We start from the raw sequence: 19,942 nt of genomic DNA on the forward strand, positions 1-19,942 counted from the left end.
GTTTATCATACAAGGATGCTTGCTTCTAAGGATAAGTGGGTTCCAGACAGGTTCTGGATTTCTGATCTCCTACTCATCCTGTTAGCTTTTTGCTATTCACAACAGATGAGACTCCTTGGGGACTGACTGTACTCTTTCCTCTGATTTCCCTGTGCAGAAACATGAAGCAAAACCATTCATTCATGGACAATATAATCTTGCAAATGGGTGTAACTTGACTCCTCAGAAGTGTTTTCAATTCTCTACCTGCTCTGATTCCATCATTCAGGTACAGCAAGCATCCAAAACTAAAAACATTGCCATTTTGGCTTTAAGCAACTGCTTGGTTGCAATTGTTCTTCAATTCCTTATCCACTAACTTGTTTCTTTCTTTTGCCTGTATGTAAGTATACATTTTATGGCTGCTATAAATTTGAGACTTGCAAGAAACTGGCAGTGGTTTGCTTTGAAATTGTTGTTGTGTGTCATTGAGTTGCCTGCAACTCATAGAGACCCTATGTACGACAGCCCTAAACCCTGCTCTATCCTGTGCCAACCCTATGTCTCTGCCCCAGTCACTGAGTCAAACTCTCTCATCAAGAATCTTCTACTCTTGTGCTGTCCTCCAGCCTCCCAAGCACAACATCCCTCTCCAAGGACCGTTCCCTTTTTGCAATATGTCCAAAGTATGTCAGATGAAGCTTTAGAATCCTTGTTTTAATTCATTTCAGTGCAACAAAACAAAACAACATAGGAGGTAACCAGATTTATTGAAGGAAATCCTAGTTTTACTTGCACAGCTTCCCCTCGATGATCAGCTTCCACTTTTCTGTTAGCATTTAAAAATCAATAATAGAATGATCTCCATCCGAACCTTCAGTTGAATGCTTAGTGTACTTTTTAATTAAGCTAGCTGTTATGCATGCACATGCAAAGTAAAATCCAACAAGTGTACGGAAGGATAAAGAGAAGGACAATTCTCCCATTTCTTATTCAACTCCTGGGTCCTACTTTAACAACACTTAAAAGTTAGATAATATATATTTCTAATGCTGAACATATCAAAAGGTCAAGGCTAGAAATATCAATGTGGAAGTCATCTATTTCTTTAGACTCAGTGTTGTATGTGTCCTTGGGGCAAGGATGGGCCATCTCCTCCTGTGTGATTAACTGCCTCTGAAAAACTGCTAGAGGGTCAGCTATGGGTTGGTTCTGACTGGACAGTACTTAACAACAACAACTACACGTCTTAGCCTGGTGGCCTAGTGATAAGGAGCAGAACTGCAATCCCAGAGGCACACTGTTAAATCTACCAGCGACTCCATGGGAGAATGGGCAATCTTCCCCCTCACAATTTACTGCCTCTGAAACCCACTGGATGATCAGCTATGAGTCAGTTCTGACTTGACGGCAAACAACAACAGAAATCCCCAAATGGATGGCTGTAACAACAGAAATGGACTCTCTTACAATTGAGGCGACTAGATGTGAACATTCAGAGCTCCAGCCCTAGGGGAAGGCTTTCTCTCTCTGGTGCTCAGTTTACGGAGAAGACCATTGTGTTCTTTCAGTGTCTATGGGTCTGTGTTCTTTGAATATCTCTGTGTGTTAGGACATTGAACTTTAATGTCTAGGAGTTCTCAGCACAGGCACCTCAAATCAAACGCATGCATTCTTCTAGCTCTTCTTTCATGATAATAGAGGATCCACATCTACCACTAGATACTGAGAGAGAGATCTTTTCACATCTCACCTTTTATCATTCATGCAGATGATTCAGACCACACCCCAGGAAATCTCCACTTACATTAGATCTGGGCTATCACTTCAATAAGAGTATTAAACCCCACTCAAATCCACATAAAACTGGTTGATCGTATCGTGGGGATGACTATTTTAAAATTTCTAAATTACATTATTACATGACCACCAAATCACTGAGAATCATGCCACTGCCAAGATTATTTTTTGGTAGACAAATCAATCCATGATTTACCCTTAGCTACTCAGTACTTTGGATTGATCGTGTATACAAAATCCAGTGTATTTATAGTTCTTTAAAGGAGACAGAGCCAAGCATGCTGCAAGAGACACTTCAAAGCTTAATTGGACCAATTCATCTCCTATTTTGTGGAAAATGGGCTGAGATCTGTCATTATCTTTGCAGGTAGACTTGGCACTACTGTTACTCATCAGTATATCAATAGTTGTAAATGAACTGGTTTTATCCTTTAGAAGCAAAGATATATGCATTTGATTTCTATAATATTATTTCAATCAATTTCTGAGGTCATGATGACAGCAGTTTGTTGAGGTGAAACTCTTTGGGCCTTTGGGAAAGTATAACAAATACTATTTATGAGGTTTCATGCTCAGAACTTGTCCTCATTAACATACTGCTCTGACTTAATGTACTCCACTCACATTCCTATGAAAGGCTAACTCTAGACCCTGGCGATTACTGATTAGATCAAAGTAAACATGTGACCTTGAGTACCAATTCACTGAATTATAAGTAGACAGAAGATTATTTTATAAAGCATTAGGTAGATGGTATGAGAACTGATATTGAGATGCCTGAAGACTCCAAAGTTACTTTTTTCCTGGACTTTTTTGTGTATTAGTATTTATTATGTCAATATTCTATTAGTGAACTTCATTTTCTTTGAGCAAGTTAAGAGTTTTTCTCCCTTGCAACCAAACCTCCATTGGCCATGAGAGATTCTTTTTATTTTTTTTTACTCTTTTAATATCACGAAGCATAACTCTTCAGAAGTACAAATAACCAAAGGTCCATCCATTAAAGAGCATGAAATAGCAAGTATAAATTTTGAACAAATGAACTTGGTCACACAGACTGGCAGATGACTTCCTTTTCTTCAGTTGGACCTGGACTACTTTTGGCTGGTTATAAATTGTATTTTCACTCAAGAGGCAGAGGGCTTATGTGATAAATGTGAGAACTATCATATGTCTTATAAAGAACTAATTGTCTGTGAAAGGTGTTCCACCAATGACATATACAAGTCTGAGGTACACTAGCTGTCTACTTGGCTGCTATAACAATTTCATTAAGCCATCAACCCTTCCACCAAAACAGAATGTGACAAAGCAGAGATTGTCTGCTTTGACCTTGCCAAGATCTGGAAACATTAGAAAAAGATCAAATACTCTTTTTAAGATAAACAACTTTCTGAAGACCTAATCGCCCTGCATATTAAATTCAAATACAGGAATTAGAAGCTGACCATTTTCTCATTAACACTGTTGTTAATTCTTCATTCTGGAGCCAATTTTCTCCATGTCTCAGACAAACCACTTACGCTAATGTATTAGGTTCAGAAGTGCTGTATTACAAAGGTAAGGAAAAAAAAATAAAAAACCCACAAAAAACCCGACCTTGTATGTTTCTTCTTTTTACCATTATAAGGAATTGGAATTCTTCACTCAAGGGATCATTTCTTCTTGTGCCTTAAATTGGTATTTTATCAAATCCCTAGCCTCTGGTTTGCTGGCATACATTACTGGAGTAGAATGTAATGTACTGTTTCGTGTCTTTGTAAAAGTCATTTTGCATTTATGTTCAGAATTATTTCATCATTTTCCGAACAGTTTAACACATTTGCTCACGTGTAAATGGACAGTGGGTGAAGATTATAAAGGCCTCATTTGCAGTGAAGACCTTATACAGAGTTTAAAAAAAGGGCTCAGCTACCAGTTAAAAGATTTTAAATTATGAATACCAAATTATGGTCATAATCTCTATCCTTTAAGACATTGTTTTTCTTTTTTTCTTTTGTACTTGTTGTGTGCCATCTAATCAGATCTGACTGTCACAGAAGATTGTCCCTTCTTCTCAAGCAAAGCATGTGGTGGATACAAACCATGAACCTTTGGGTTTGCAGCACAGCTTTTTGCCACTCGAGCTCCTTAAGATATTGTTTTTAAAAGGAAGTTTTTGGAAGGAAAATACACACATACACCAATCTGATAAAAACTAAGATCTACGACTGCATGGGAAAAATATACAAAAATCCTACTTCTATCTTTAACTGTCATTAGAGAAATGTAAATGGTTTACTGGGAAATAAAGGATGACACTAATGTTGTAGGAAAATTCAGGAACAGTACAAATCTTTAAATTGGTCAAGTTCTTGGCCAATGGAAATATAATCCAGTATGTGGAATGTTTGAAGAATAGAGAAGATGTTCAGGAACCTGTTTTGAGGCATTTAATACAAATAATGCCATTTGAAAAAGCCTGCAACTTGCATTACCAAGATTTACCAGCAGCAAGACCTAGCTAGTTTATAGACATACACTTCTCATAATATGATCCAAAAGGCTTTACCTTTGCATTAATTTATTTCTAATAAAACATTTGTCACTAAGTAAGAAGTTCTGGCATCATAGTTTATGATGTGTGTGGCTGCTAACCAAAAGGCCAGTGGTTTGAATCCTCCAGTTGGCTTATGGGAGAAAGTTGGGCAGTCTCCTCTTCTAAAGATTTACAGCCTCAGAAACTAGATAGAAGGCTATTAGGAGAGGGCAACCGTGTTTTGAATGTTCTCTTTATGATATCTCCACCTGTTTAATCACCTTATGGACAAGTTATCAAAATAGTAGATAGAGTCTGCAAAAACCATCAGAAATATCGGGCTTTTGTATTATACAGCACAATAGGCAGAGAAAAAGGAGATTGCTCCACTGTGTTTCATGCTGAAGGAAAACAGACTCATTCGTCCTGATTCTGGTTCGACAACCACAATAGCAGGGTTACGAATGACTAATGAATGGTCTGGTTGAATCGTCTCTTTGGAATAACTTTGTTGCAGGGTGGACACATGTTTAACTGTGGTATGCTTATAGTGATACAAATCTAAATACTTGATGTCCATGTACATCAGTGATCACTAAAGTCAACTGAGAAAATATTGTATATGCTTTCCCATTTTCAGATGCCATTTCTAGAATGAAGACAAAACCCTATTGACCTAAGTGAGTAACAGAAGTGTTTGTTATTAAAGTAATTGAAGATAGATTCTATTGAAAAATGACAAATCATAAGCTTAATACACTTTCAGATGGCAGGAGACTATATAAAAAAAAATGGCCAACATACATCTCTCTTCTGAATTGGCTCTAGGTCAGCAGTAATTGTCTGGGGTGTTACGAAAGGAGAATGTCTCCACTGACTGGCTTTTAACATTGGTCCAAAGTGGTGGTGATGACGGGGTTCTTTAAATAGCTTTGAGAATGCTGAGCTTTAAAAACAGTAGATGATGTCCTCAGCATCCAAACCAAGCTATTCACTGCAAATACTACCAACAAACGCAGCACTACTGGCACAGATATAAATATTTATATCAATAAACGGGATACTGCTGAATCCACAGTATAGCTGGAATAGCCTGAATATTGTCACTTTACATACATACTTTAAATACATAATTTATTTCCTCAGAAGAATAGCTTCTTTACAAAACAGTCACTTGTATATGCCATTGTGTTCAAAAAGTCCATCACAGGTAGGTTGCAATAAGAGGTCTGGCTCTCCAGGTTCCTAATAAAAGTTAGCAGACCTTATATTGATAAAACAACCAGGTCCATAGTGTTCAAGGCTGTCCCGACATCAAAGAAGCTAAGCCAATCAATTCACACAGTAGAGTGATCAAAAGATAAACACGAATCACACCGACTGGCCTGAAACGCTTAAAAGGGCATTCGGTTTTGCCCTTGGGCCTTTGAGTTTTCTTTTCTCCATCCAATTCTCCCATCCTCACCCCCGTCTCACCTTTTTATTGAGCACATTTCTCTGCATGATTATTGAATTTCATTTTATTGATGGTTCCCTAGCATCTCAGCTATAGACATCACCCTTTTCCTTTTCAAAGACAATTTATTAAATATAAATGGGAGAGGGAAATACGTCAACCTACCACATCATTTCAATCTTCTGAGACCAGAGTGTTCATTCATAGGATGTGAAACAAATATACTTTCCATTGCACACAGAAGTCTTACAGATAGCTTCTGGCGTTTTATTTTTTTATGAAATGTATTGTTTATTTTCCATCAACCTTATTTCCACTTTTAAAAAGACACCATAAGACCATTCTGTGGTGGTTCTGACCCACTCAGTGGCCTGAGCAGTGGGGGCCGCAGACCAGTCTTCAGTTGCAGGCTGAGCACTCCAAGTCTTCAGTAGGGAACTGCTGAATCGGCACAGAGGGCACCAGGACGCCTTCGGACCAGTCTGTAACTTCAGGCTGAGTAGCAGTGAATTCAGGAGCAGGGGCCGTCCATTCTCCCTGAAATTCCTCCTTGGTCACAGCCTTTTCGGCAGCAGCCTGATCTTCCTTTTCAATCTCTTTTGGATCTCTGTAGAAGTACAGATCGGGCATGACCTCCCACGGGTGCTCCTGGGAGATTGTACCATGCATGCGGAGGACTTCACAGGCCAGCCTCCACCACATCAGACCCACGGAATGAGCTGCCTTGTTGTTGCACGGGACAGCAATGTCTACATAGCACAGAGGAGAATCTGTGCTACACAGGGCAATGGTGGGCAAGTTAACATAAGATGCTTCTGTCAGGGGCTGGTGGTCAGCCCTGGGATCAGTAACCACCAGAAGACGAGGCTCCCGGAAGGCTGCCTGGATCGGGTTAGTGAAGGTTCCAGGATTGAAGTGCCCAGCAATAGGAGTGGCCCCAGTAGCAGCAGCAAACTTCAGAGCAGCTCTCTGGCCTGTATTTCGGGAGGTTATGACACTGACATCAGCTGGATTTGCAATGGCAGCAATGGCGCTGGCGGCTAAGAGCAGCTTCTCTATGTCCTCTTCAGGTGTATGATGTAGATGCCATCACTTTTCCTTTTGTAGATGTATTGTTCCATTTGGAAGGCAAGGTTGGTGCTGCCCAAATGTGTTTCTGCTGCAAGGAATTTGCGGACATCCTCCTCCTTCATCTGCAGGACATCAAGGGCTCGAGACATTGTGAAAGTTTCCCCTTTACGTTACGATGGGAACCAGAACAATGCCGTATGGACCCTTGTGTGGGTAGTGCAAAAAGACTGACATTTTATTATTTAGCCCTTTAGAAATCCGTCAACACATTATTTCTTCCCACTGGTACTCAGAAATATAGTCAGGTCATGGCTAGGTGTCGGGCACACAAAGTGTTACTGGAGTGTATACTGGGCACATACACACTTAGTAGAGATTCTTACCACAGAAAGGAAGTGGAATGAGGATTATTATTTTTGTTTCTACAACACTGATTTGTATACATTTTCCCAGTTGAAACCCGCTACATTAGATTTTGCAACTTTTCAAGAACTGAGATGGTAAAAAGTGGTATTTTAAGCCCTTGTCACAACTTATTATTGCTACATTTAATGTACCATTTTAGGGCTCCAAATCCTTTATCTTCATTATTACCTCATAAGACAAATACAATGTGGGAGGTGGAGAATCCTTCTAATATGTGAAACTTATGCATTTTGAGACTGCAAGATTATTCCAGAAACATTAAGGCTTGTCTCCTGTCAAGGAAACTTCAGAAAATAGGAATAATAATGATGACAAGAATTTTAATAGCAATTATCTTAAGGTTTATATTAGCTTTTCTTCTTGATCTATTAAAAATTCTGAAGGAAAGGTATGTAGCTATTGGAGTTCAAGGAAATGGGACAAGTGAAAGGTGAGAACTTCATCATTCCAGACATGTAATGTCCTTTCTCTTCTTGCTGAACCCGTGTTCTAGAGAAATCCTACTGATGGCTCAAATGCTCTCACACCTTTAAAGGTCAGTGCACTGGATCGTGCAGAGTTAGCTCTGGTGGCCTAATGGGTAAAGAGTTGAATCCACCAGAGAGAGACAGGGAGAGAGGGGGAGAGAGAGAGAAAAAAAGAATATGACAATGAATGAATTAGAATATCTCCTCTCTTCCTGTGTTACAACCACTGAAAAACCACTGGAGGGTCAGCTAGGAGTTGATTATGATTCAAAGGGTTATAACAACAACAATCCTATGCTAATAGTCATGCCCACTGGATTGAAAGATTTTACATTGGAGAGTTACAGAACTACAACAGACACTTGATTCCACAATAGTACAATAGACACTACTATTCCACTGTATAGCTGGAACCACTGTATAGCTGGAATAGCCTGCATATTGTCACTTACTGGGGACCAGACCCCCAGGACACATTGGTCAGGAGGACATTTACCTCTCACTACAATTCCAGAACAGCACAAAAGAATAAGTGCTCAAGGCAGTATTTCTCCAGAGGGCTGTTTCAGATTCCACATAAAAGTAACTGGTGGCCTTGGATAAATCATTCCTCTCATTTATGTGCTTGAACGAGAGAAAACAAGTCAACAACTGATGCATGCAAAAGCATTTGGAGGTGATGGATGGAGACATTATGGTGCATTTCGTCAATGGCATGCCATTAGGGAAAACCATTTCATAGAGTAAATTAAGAAAACAAACTAGTTACGTGACATACTTGGAATTGCCACTGTCCAGACCGGTTTTTCTCCTCCTGGAATGAAGCTCCAGGGGATTGACATTATCACTGTCACACAGACTCTCTCTCCAAGGTTAGCCTCCTTAGCTTGTCTGAGACATGGCCCCATGCCCAACTTCCTCATACCTGTTCTGGCCACTTACATAAGTGCAGAAACCTGTGGATCTCAGGGCTTGATCCCCGCCCCCTTCCCCAATTGCTTATTGAAGTATTATTTAGCTCTCTTACAGCTACTTAATGTGTTAATACCTTGTTTTCTTTAAGTTTGAAAAATAAAGACCATAGTTTTGTGTTTTGTGTTGTTGTTTTTTTCCCTTTTGGGGCAAGAACTGGATCCTACAAAGGAAGCTTACAAGGAAAAGCATCTAGTTTATGGTGTTTGAGAAATAACACACTCATTTCATCTCCAATTAACCTCTTCTATCTCCCTCATGTAGCTATTTGTGAAACATTAATTAGTTCATTAAAAGTCAAATCCACATCTCTGTCATCCAGAGGATTCCGAGTCGTACTGACCCTCCACTGGATTTCCAAGACTTTAAATTTTAGTGGAAGGAGGTTGTTCACCTTCCTGCCTTTTGGCAGCTGGTGGCTTCAAATGCCCAGAGGCTTGGCCTGGTGGCTTGCAGGGCAGTCTGCTATGCCCTATGCTGCCAGAGTGCTTTGCTAAACTTCTTAAAAAAGCATTGTTTCAGTGCTGTTGTTGTTGACTGCCCTCGAGTAGAGTGTGACTCATAGTGACTCGATAAACAAAAGACCCAATGCCTTTCCATAACTCTTGTCGTTTCTCCAAGTTCAGAGAGTTTCCAGGGGCATGTGCTTTAGGAAGTAGGTGCCACTCCAAAAGCACAGATAGCACGAATGGCTGCTGACCTTAGGGAGATCATGGACAGAGAAACGTACGTCAGGATGTGATATAATTGGAAGTACACATAATGACTATGCGGCAGCAAAGAGAGGTGTTCTGGGCAGGAAAGGGATCTAAGAAAAATGATTTTAAGCATTAAGGAGCCACGGTGGTTTAGGATGGAGTGCCCAGCTGATAACTAGAAGCTGAGACATTCAAACCCAAGAGAGGCTCCATGATAGCAAACCACTGGAGACCTGCTCCCATAAAGAAACCCTACAGAGCTCTTGTAATGTGTCCTATCATGCTACTAGGAATCGGAATCAACTCGACAGCACACAGTAACAAAGGATTAAGTAGTTGTTACCTGAGCATTACAGATGGCATCTGCAAGGACATGCTGCCAAGCCAGAGGTTGTTTGTCTGGTCATGGGCTATTTCAGGGACCTCTCCAGTGAAACACAACCTTGCCAAAGTCATCGCTAAGGTTGTGGCAGACACAGGCTATGAAATCGCAGGTCGTTGCGCATGGTAGGTGGGCTCTGAGAGTGTTTGGTATACTTCATGGTAACTGTGGCTTCATAAAAATCAAAGCTGATTGATGCGGAGGCAGTGTGGTGCCTTCAAGTGTTTGGTCTACCAGGCTTTTAGTACCTCTGTGGCTGCATTTCCTAATAGAAATGCACTTCTCTCACTCACCATTACTCAAATATAGATGCTCTCGGATAGGAAAAAGCCTTTTTTACTTTAAGCTTTTTGTCTTGTAAGGCATCCCTAAATCAGGAAGGAAATGAGGAGTAAAGAACCCCAAACAAATGTTTTGTCAGGTAGTTCAAAGTGAACAGGCAAAAATTTAAAGGGCTCCATTTATATATGCTCGCAGCACTGTTTCTCTGCCTCCTGATCTCAAACTTAGCTTCATCTTGTGAAGATGTAGCTAACAGAAAAATAAGCTAAATATTTCCTTTTGCTTCCATTCTGCTCTGCTTTACAAAATCATGATAGGATAATTAAAAAATCCCCAAACCAAACCCACTGCCAGCCTACAGTGTCCCTCCATTAGCTAAGTCTGTCTTTATAGAAGGAGAATACCCATCTATCTCCTACTGAGTAGCTTCTGGATCCAAACTGATGACCTTTTGGTTATCAGCCTGACACATTACAAACTACATCATCATCTACTTACTAGGCTCACTGGGCCCAGAACTCTACTGGTAGCACCATTCTGCCAACTCCACCATGAGGTAAGGATTATCCCCATCATACAGGTGTGGGATCCGAGGCTGAGAGAATTAAAACAGTATAAGCAAAGCTACCTAGCTTGTAAATGCCATGCCTGGGACTTGAGGACAAGCACGCTTCATTCCACAGTTGGGGCTCTTACCAACACCCAATATCCTTTAGACTTGACATTTACATCATTGTTAAAATGCATGACAGGAATAGGACAGAAGACTTCCTGAAGTAGGAAAGGCAGACATAATACACTCATCATCTCTCTTTAGAAGGAGGAATCAGGGGCTCACAAAAGTTGCTGAAGGCAAACTAGTGATGAGAATGCAAGGACATTTTTAGGTGTAATCGGAGCTAGAGTCTGAGACTTCTTCCAAATAACCTGGTTTTCTCCTCAGAGAGCTATGGTTGGTTCTTGACTACATAATCACACTGTGCTTGGAAGAATGGATCTCTCTTCAGTTATCCCTGGAATGTCAAGTTGAAAAGGCAGTGCATACTCAAAGGCAAGAATCCAAAAACTAATGTGAGAAATAGTTATGATCTCCTGTGAGACCACAACACTACCGCTGACCTGCTCTGAATTTGTCATGATCTGGAGAAGTGAGGAAAACCAAGGAAGAGCAAGGCTTTTGGGAAGGCTCGGAATCAGCTGTGCTTAGAATAGGAGAGGGCATAGAATGGAAATACTTACGACACTCTGTGTACTAATTACATAATAACTGGAGGGGGAATAATAAAGACCCAACCCTATTTTTTTTAAAAGCTGGCATTTAAAAATGGATTCCTTTCCGTGATATAATGAGTTAAGACTAATCCTGGAGGACTCCTCCCCACATCAAATCCTCCTACTCCATGTCTAACTCACCCATTACTGTTGAATTAGAACCAGCTCACAGTTGACCTTTAAGTGTACATCACACAGGAGAAAATGTTCCCTCTTTCTCCTACAGAGTTGCTGGCAGATTCAAACCACTAGTGAGGTGCTGTCTTTAGGTCGGCAGGGCAACTCTCTATGGACTTTGGAACCAGACCTCCCTTCCTGCGCCCAGCACTTTGGAGGACACTTCCACTCTGCAACGACCCGAGGTTGCCCAGTCAGAATCAACCCAATAGCAGCAGGTAATTTTGAGAAGTTAGCCATGCCTTAAATACGGAAACACCTAGGGTCCAACAGTGTTTCTGAATTTAGCCCAAAGATTCAGACTCAAAGCAATCCCAGGTGTTGCATATACCACCCATCCTCCAAAGCATTTCAATCGGTGATTTTTTTTTTTTTTTAAATTGATTGCCAGGCTATCCTTTGAAGGTGTTGACCTGCCAATCTTTGGTTTGCCAAGGTGAGCTGTTCAGACCACTCAAGAAACTTAATTTTAAACAGTTTTCAAAGAACCTTAAAATGTTTAGGCAAGTGGCAATAGAGCAACAAAAAGATTAGAAAATATAAAAGCATGGATATGAACTGTTGATGGTGAATAGCCTTGCTAGGTGAAGGTGGGGGTGAGGTCATTGTCACGACAGATGCTTTATCTGCTACTGACAAATCCCAAATCTTTCCAGCTTCTGTTTCTCCTTACTTAAGACCAGGGTCATAGTATTTATTTACTTAAGTGATGGAGATGAAGTCAGGCTTAAGTCTTTAAGTCTGGCCACCTGTCAGAGTAACAGTGACCTGTGTCTTAAAGGGATTTTGACAAACCCCAGCATCTTTACAGACACAAAAGAGTTGGAGAGAAAAACACAGAGGGAGAAATCAATGAATGAGCTAGAGAGAATGCTAGGATGCAGTGGAAAGACCCTAGAGGGGAGAAGCACTCCACAAAATGTTCGCACCCATGGCTGCCCTTTAGAGCGACTGGCAACAATTCCAATCCCTTCTGATTTGGAGATTAGAAAGGATTTTGCAAAGGAAGAAACTCAAACGGAAAGTGAGGTACCTTCCCCCCCCCCTTTTTGCAAACACCCTTGAGGTGCTTCACAGTCTTAGGGAGGGAAGTTTCTTACTTTTTCTGAGGCATGCAAATAAACTCACTTTCTCAGCAAAAAGTCCACAGGTGTTTTAAATGGTGACGAGATCAACAGGCAAGATAGAACCAGAAAAATCCCAAACTACAGCTGTTGTTGTGTACCATTGAATTGGAACCAACCCACAGCTGACCCTCCACCAGGTTTACAGAGGCAGTAAACTGCACGGGAGGAGACTGATCATTTTTCTTCCCTGGAGCAACTGGTGTTGATCCAATCTATGTACTTTTGTCTTGGCAGCACAATTTCTTAACACTAAACCAGTAGGACCTTATTTAACCGACACATGTCCACCACTCGCTGGATGCCAGGCAGTGCTCTGAAAACATTAATTCATAGAAGACTTAAACCAACGTCATCATCAATGACCCTTTTTTACAGAGAAGGTAAGTATTGTACTGAAGACATCAGAACTAGTATAAAGAGAGCCATGGCCTGGGCAGGCTCCTGCACTGTGCCATCCCGCAAGCACAGGAGAAGCAGTTGAAAAAGATGTCAAAAGGCCCAACTGTAGCAGTGTGCTCCTGCCAGCTCCTCAGATGAGAAATCTCCCAACCCACACTAGTTTTGTATTAGCTCCCGAAGCATCACATTTTCCAGTAGAAAGATGGGTAATAACAGAGCAAAGCCACTCCAAAATGGACCAAAGTGGAAGATGTTGGGTGCAGGGGCAGAACTGTGGAACAAAATTCAAAACCCAAAACCCTAAGGAGATCAGACTTACTGGTCCTGTAGAGACTGGTGGAATCCCTGATACTATGGCCCTCAGTCATGCTTCAAACTCAGAGCAAAACTCATTGCTGTGGCTTATCTTTCTGCCAAGCAACAGGCCGATAAAAACTCAAACTCAAACCCACTGCGGCTGAGTCTCAACTGGCTCACAGCTGAGTTGACCCTCCATTGAGTTTCCAAGGATGTAGCTGTAATGGGAGGGGATTGGCGGGCACTCCTTACAATAACTAACCTTACAGAGTCAAAAGAGCATAATTTCCCCAAGGATGAAGCCCTAGGTGGACATGATAATTACTGGAAGGAAGTAAGAAGAATGTTATTACATTTTGGGTATTATAATTAATGTTATAAAACAAAAATGTGTGTGGATGTTCCAATGAAAAAAAACCAGTTGGCATTATAAACATTCACGGCAATTACAGTTAAAAAAAAAATTAAAAGCATGCGTTATGGAGTCAGTTCTATGCCATTAGAGACCATACATTTTCTTTGGGGGAATTAATTAACTTAGAACCATAGTTTACTATCCACAAAATGGGGTGAATGGGATCTTCTGCAGTTCCATAAAGATTAGCACTGAGATAGATGTGAGGCATGCTCGGCAGCGGACCTGGCAAAAGGAAAAGAAAAGGTGTCCAAATTGTAAGAGTGATTTGATTTTGAATGTTGATTTTAATCTCTGCAGAGTAGAGCATGTTCCGGGCACAGAACTATAACTCTAATTCATGTGTTAACATCTTAGACTATTAATGTTGTTAATATTAACTGAGCATCTCAGAGGATGGTGGTCCAGGACGACAGATGATGAATCAGAAGTTGTACTGTGAGCACTTATCAACCAACTTCCCGCCTTTCTCATTAGAAGGTCCAGTGGAGACATTTTCAGGCTTCTGCAGAGTCCAGCCACCCTGGGGCCAGTGGTGGATTAGCTGGAGGAAGTTTCTTCTATAAGCTAGGCTATGTTTTCCTCTTTAAATTTGGCAGACTCGGTTGCTTCCTGTCCCCATAAATGAAGAGCAATTTTCCTAAGTGCTTGGCTCAATTAATTTTTGTCCAGACAGGCTCTCAAGGCTGGTGTCTGACACTCATATTCATGATCGCTCACCTGTGCTGGAAAGCCTGCTTTCTAGAAGTCCAAGTCTCCTCAGTTAGTTGGTAGTGGAAATTTTCCATTGGCCCACCTCCCACTCCAGTCTCCTCTGAAGGCCCTGAAGTTTGCATGCTTTTCCTTTGATAATTGGTCAAAGGAAGGTTAATTTAGAAGGGCTTCTACAATCTTTCCCGAATCTTAAGGTGTGTTCCTAGACCACCATCCACTGAGAAGCTTAATTACTAGTCACAAATGATCTAAGATGGCAACACAGGAATTGAAGCCAAAATTCTGGCTTAGAATGTGTTTGACTCTGCTGACCCGGAAATCAAGAACTCTTCTCAGGAATCACATCAAAGCATTGCATCTGGACAGGAGGAAGGAAGATGCATCAGAAAACAATACAGTGGGCACTGGAAGGCTGACTTTTAGAATAGACTCAAGTTCATGCTCAGGCTGCTTGTCTTCAGTGATTCTTCTAGAGGAAATGAAATAGGCAATGTACACAAATTTCTCCATCCCACTGACTGGCAGCCCTGGCTGCAACAGCATTTAATGGCAGTGTCATTTTGAAAACAGTAAAGTAGGCATGTTGACTGCTCCTGGGGACAAATGAGGATGTACAGTCATTATTATTAGTGGTTTCCCCCCAAACCTCCTACCACTATGCACACGACCACAGGGTCTGTAATCCTGACTGTTCCTGCAGCAATGACAATGGCTCTCCCCTCCTGAAATCTACCGCAGGACAGACCATACTATGATGAGAAGAATGAGTAGACTGAGTGCCTTATTGATCTGCCTGTCAACACACAGATGGTGGGCAATCAAAATTCCTTGACAATTTGAGAGAGAAAGTCACTTATTCTAATTCTTCTGAAAGAGTTCATTGACACTGAATATGAATACATTCCCTCACCTTCAGGACTGATCATCTTCCCACCATTCAACTCTGTCAAACAGCACAGATTGAAAAATCTTGCAATTTTATTTGCATATAAAGGCCGCTAGATATAGAATATCACAATAAATTTAAAGAAACACTGCTTTCCTAAATTTCATTAACAGGAGAACATAAAATAGAATAAAGCTTAACAGCATTTACAATGGGAAAACAGAAAAGACTATTAGCGACAATATTTTGTGCTAGCGAAGATTGCATCGACACACAGTGCAAAATGGGGGGGAGGTGGGAGAGGAAGTAAGAAGACAATTCGGGGTATTTAAATATAAAGGACAACTAAGCCTTATTTTAGTTAGCTTCCATTGCATCCATTTAAGTCTATACACACTTGCAACTGCACCTAGATTTAACTCAAGCTCTTTAAGACCTTGAGTTCTGAGAAAACGTTTCCGCGTCTTTCGCCATCTGATGTGCTGCTGTACAGCATCCCTTTTGCAGTTGGACTGTCCTTGGCAATATTAAACTCCTAACTTAATCATAATACACAAAAAATACTTATATATATAAATCCATATTGAAAAGGAGTCTGCACGCTCATTTTTTCTTTTCATTGCATGAAATACTTGCTCTCTCCACAGATTCCATTTTCATATTTTTAAAGCTAAAATAATTTAAAAAAGGAAACAAATAGACAAGGAGGACTTGAAGAACCACAATCTGGCTCTCTCTAGCTGAGCCAGGCTTCAAGCGAGGGCGTGGCTCCTCTTTTGACACAGCTTTCTTCTACATTGAGGGTTGAACGCTGTATTTGAAGAGCTCTCTCCTTCCACATCTGTTTTTGCTGAGAAGATTGTTATAAATCAGAGCCACGTCTGCAAAAAAGAAAGCTTACCAAGAAAATAACAACAACAGAAACAACAAAACATTAAAAAAAATACTTCAAACAATACTCAGACAGTTGTGCAAATTTGGGTGTGTGTTTGTTTGTGTTTTTTTTTTTAAACACTGCCTACCTGGTTCTCACATTTTTTCTCCTTCTTCTTCCAGCTTAAAGCATATTAAAATACGATTTTCAGTACTTAGAAAAAAAGAAAAAGCTTGGCTGTCCTTTGGCGAATACTAATAATGGCGTGGCTTTTGAGGAAACAGAAGTTATTTTACAAATTTACAAGGCTCCTTTGATTTCAAATGGATGCCCATTTAGAAAAAGGAAAAAGAAGCACAACTTTCTACCATCGTTCAAGTTTCAGCAATTTAAAAAAATGAACTGAAAGGATTTGGAAATGAACAAGAAAGAGAATGTAGGTTTTGTCATTAGAAAAATGGCAGTTTATAGATCTTTCCTCATTTTCCAGTGGGGTATCAAAGCTTCAAGAACCCTGTGGGTTTGGAAGGTCAAATATAATTGGAGGATTGGTTGGTTGAAAGCTGACTGTACACGTTGAGGCATTGATGTACGTTGTGTAGCCATCTGTCATGATGCCATATCCTGTGGGGAGAGAGGGACACACTTAACTGTAATCTGCACACACATTAGTGGCTCAATGTGGCTCCATCAGGAAAGGAAATTAAGGAAAGATTTGCCATCAAGTTAATTTTGATTCATCGTGATCTTCCATCAGGTTTCTGAGACTTGAATTCTTTTTTTGTTTGTTTGTTTGTTCCGTTTTAAAAATTAAAAGCAATAATATTCCAAGTAGAGGTTCTAATAGTGGCACAAATCAAGTTACAGAGGGAAGGTAGTTCTTAAATAAAAGGCTTATTGACTAGCACTTTGTCTAATATAGTATAAAGGTTAGGAACCACAAGATGTAGAGGCTCAACTATGTCATTTACAGTTCTTAAGTCCTGGACCAAATTCCATCTACCACTGGGTTGTTTTACAGCTCGGAAGTCTTCATGCAAGGCAGAGGTGAAGTAAGGAACTGCTTATGAGGTTTTCCATTAATTCCAACAGCTAAGAAATAGTGAGAAGAGTTGGGACCTCAGAAGGCTTTTAGGACCAAATAATAGGCTTTTGTGTCCAGGAGGAAATGAATATACTTACCAGTAATGTTAGTGCTCACCCACAGCTCTTCTGGGAGGATCTGAATCGTTGAAGCATCCTCCTTTGTTTCCAGCTGGGAGCTGGGGTCTGTCAGTCACTAGGACCTGATGTGGGCTGCCCTTGGCCAAGTGTCCTTCAGATCCACACTTAAAGCAAGTGAGTGGGAGTTTCTGCTCTACTCCCTTGCCTATCTGTGGCTCTCGTCTGTGACACTGTCTACTGAAGTGGCCCAGCTTTCCACAGTGGAAGTAATTCTGACCTCCTTTACTACCTTTGGGTGGCATTGCCTGACACAGGCTCTAAACTGGCAGCAATAGCTGTCCCAATAATTTTGGCCATTCTCTGGTCTTTTCTCTTCCCTCTAGATCCCAGTTGTTAAAAGGGGAAAAATTAAAAAAAATATATAACAAATAATTTTGAATAATATAATCTTATACGTTTAAGGCTAGAAATATTATCAATATGATCATCTTCAATCCAGAGATACATGTTCCAATGCAGTTCCTATTTTTTATAAATGGTTTTGGTAAGAAGAATATTTTAAATGTGGATACAGTTCCACTATTCCTCCTCCATGCCATGATATAGTGTTATTAACATGAGCAGTTATAAATCCATTGACTTCCTTACTCTAACTTAAATTTTTTAAATTTAAATTTATTATTAATTTCAGTAAAAATTTAAAGAGACTTTGTATTTCCATTCATTCATTGTTGCACATTTCTCCCCTCCCAACCCTCCCACCCAGAACACTACCCTCTTGGAAAAGTAAAAGAAAAATTATTTCATTGTTTTATAAACCCTCCCCCAGGTCCACTCTACCATGTAGCTATGTTTACAATAGCAAGGAGTTGGAAACAACGTAAGTGCCCATCAACAAATGAATGGAGAGAGAAGCTGTGGTATATTCACACAATGGAATACTATGCTGCATTAAAAAAGAAGGAACTCACGCAATATTATTCAAAATGGGTGACTCTGGAGGACATTATGCTGCGTGAAGTATCTCAGTTACAAAAGGACAAATACTGATGGTGCCACTGTGGTAAAACAGGACTGACCTTGGGTTTGTGGAGAGACTGAGAAAGATGGGTTCAATAATGTATACTGCGTTGAAACAAATGAGGGAGAAAACTGTTTAAAAGGGATATGTGATATGGTATTTTTTGTAATGACAGGAGTCTAGAGAGGAGACTGTAATTCTTTATGAAAGGAAATAGCCTATCTTTCTTCTGGGGAGCATCTGCTAGATTCAAACCACTGAGCTTCGGGTTAGAAGTCTAATATCCACAATATTTTATCAGGATTTTTTTGACACTCATTCATACTTATTGGGATTAAATCTGTTGTGACTAATAAGGAGTCTCCCTCAGCTTTCTTTTTATTGGAGGAGACTACCTGTATTTCTCCCATAGGATAGCTAGTGGATTAGAACTGCCAATCTTTAATAGATCACATACTAGACCATTAATGCTTCAGCTGAGCCTCCACGTACCTATCAACTTTCAATATTTGTCACCTAATTTTACTTTTAATTTTTTTTTAACAAATACCTCTATTTCAAAAAAGAGTGGTTCTTTTTCCCCCCATTCTCATTAAACTCTTAGAAAGAAAGGTTGTGATTTTATAAAATATTTCTCCTCTTTTAGAAGATCTTAATTTCAAAACCTTGTGCTAACTAACGAATTTCTGGGAACAAAATGAATGCATGAAAAAATGTCTCAGACACGGAACTGAAAAGTGGAAGAAGTGGAATGGAGAAATGGAAGCACAAGCAGGTTCATAAATAACTCTCAAATGCAGTTAGGGTTATTGCAGTGCACTGAAGTTAACATAAGTGATTCTACCTTAGTTGATTGTATGGTGTTATGTTCAAAGGCATAGCTAATCATATGTCCAAGAGACAAGAAGTATCACCTTGGAACAGTGTTTCCCAAGTACACCTGGACCCAAAACCCACCCCAAAACCAAACCCAAACTCCAGACTCATAGTGACTTGGGAGTCGAAGGTGGAACTGCCCCACAGTAGGGGCTCAGGTGTTGTAATCATTACAGACCCAGATGGCCATCTTTCTCCCACGGAGCAGCTGATACATTCAAATGGCTGACCTTTCAGTTAGCAGTCAAGTGTTTAACCAGTGCACCACCAGGCTGCCTTAAACATATCTGAACACAGGATCCAAAGTGACCCAGGGAAGAAGGGTAGGAGTCTCCTACCCTTTCACAGATTTCAGGGACCTCTGATGGCCTAGAGGGTAAGGGCTTGTGCAGCTAACCCAAAGACGGTGGTTTGCTTCCACCATCTGCTCTGGGGAAGAAAATGGGTGACACCGCACATGTGATTTATAGCCTTTGAAAACCCACTGCAAGGTCAGCTATGATTTGATTCTGAATTGATGGCAATGAGCTTGAGCTGAGTTTAAAAATTCGATATATTAAAATTACTAGCACATTTGAAAATTTTGAGCTGCTAACCAAAAAGACTGCAAGTCTCCAGTGGTTCAAATCCACCAGTGACCCCTGGAAGAAACACACAGTCTCCTCCTGT

General features: G+C 40.4%; 2 protein-coding genes across 2 annotated transcripts in view; both read right to left on the reverse strand.

The window, feature by feature from the left end:
• Positions 1-6,152: 6,152 nt before the first annotated feature.
• On the reverse strand, positions 6,153-6,973 carry LOC102871978 (40S ribosomal protein SA-like). Its single transcript, XM_006883780.1, has 2 exons — positions 6,847-6,973; positions 6,153-6,727 (listed from the first exon to the last, which is right to left on the reverse strand). The coding sequence occupies exons 1-2, from the start codon at positions 6,971-6,973 to the stop codon at positions 6,153-6,155; spliced, it is 702 nt and encodes a 233-aa protein (XP_006883842.1).
• An 8,442-nt stretch (positions 6,974-15,415) lies between these two features.
• MPPED2 (metallophosphoesterase domain containing 2) overlaps positions 15,416-19,942 on the reverse strand; it is a 242,902-nt gene continuing 238,375 nt past the window's right edge. Inside the window, exon 6 of the mRNA XM_006883722.1 lies at positions 15,416-16,836. Coding sequence (XP_006883784.1) covers positions 16,718-16,836 — 119 coding nt within the window. The 3' untranslated portion in view covers positions 15,416-16,717. The remainder of the gene's footprint in view (positions 16,837-19,942) is intronic.

Source organism: Elephantulus edwardii, unplaced genomic scaffold (genome assembly GCF_000299155.1).
Source record: "Elephantulus edwardii isolate Elephantulus edwardi_28Jun2011 unplaced genomic scaffold, EleEdw1.0 scaffold00029, whole genome shotgun sequence".
NCBI classification, from domain to species: Eukaryota; Metazoa; Chordata; class Mammalia; order Macroscelidea; family Macroscelididae; genus Elephantulus; species Elephantulus edwardii.

Bases quoted from the DNA above. Each gene is read 5' to 3' on its own strand.
- LOC102871978 (XM_006883780.1), bottom strand. From the start codon at position 6,973: ATGTCTCGAGCCCTTGATGTCCTGCAGATGAAGGAGGAGGATGTCCGC. The intron at 6,728-6,846 runs GTGATGGCATCT...CCCGAAATACAG, and splicing joins ATACATCTACAAAAGGAAAA to GCCAGAGAGCTGCTCTGAAG.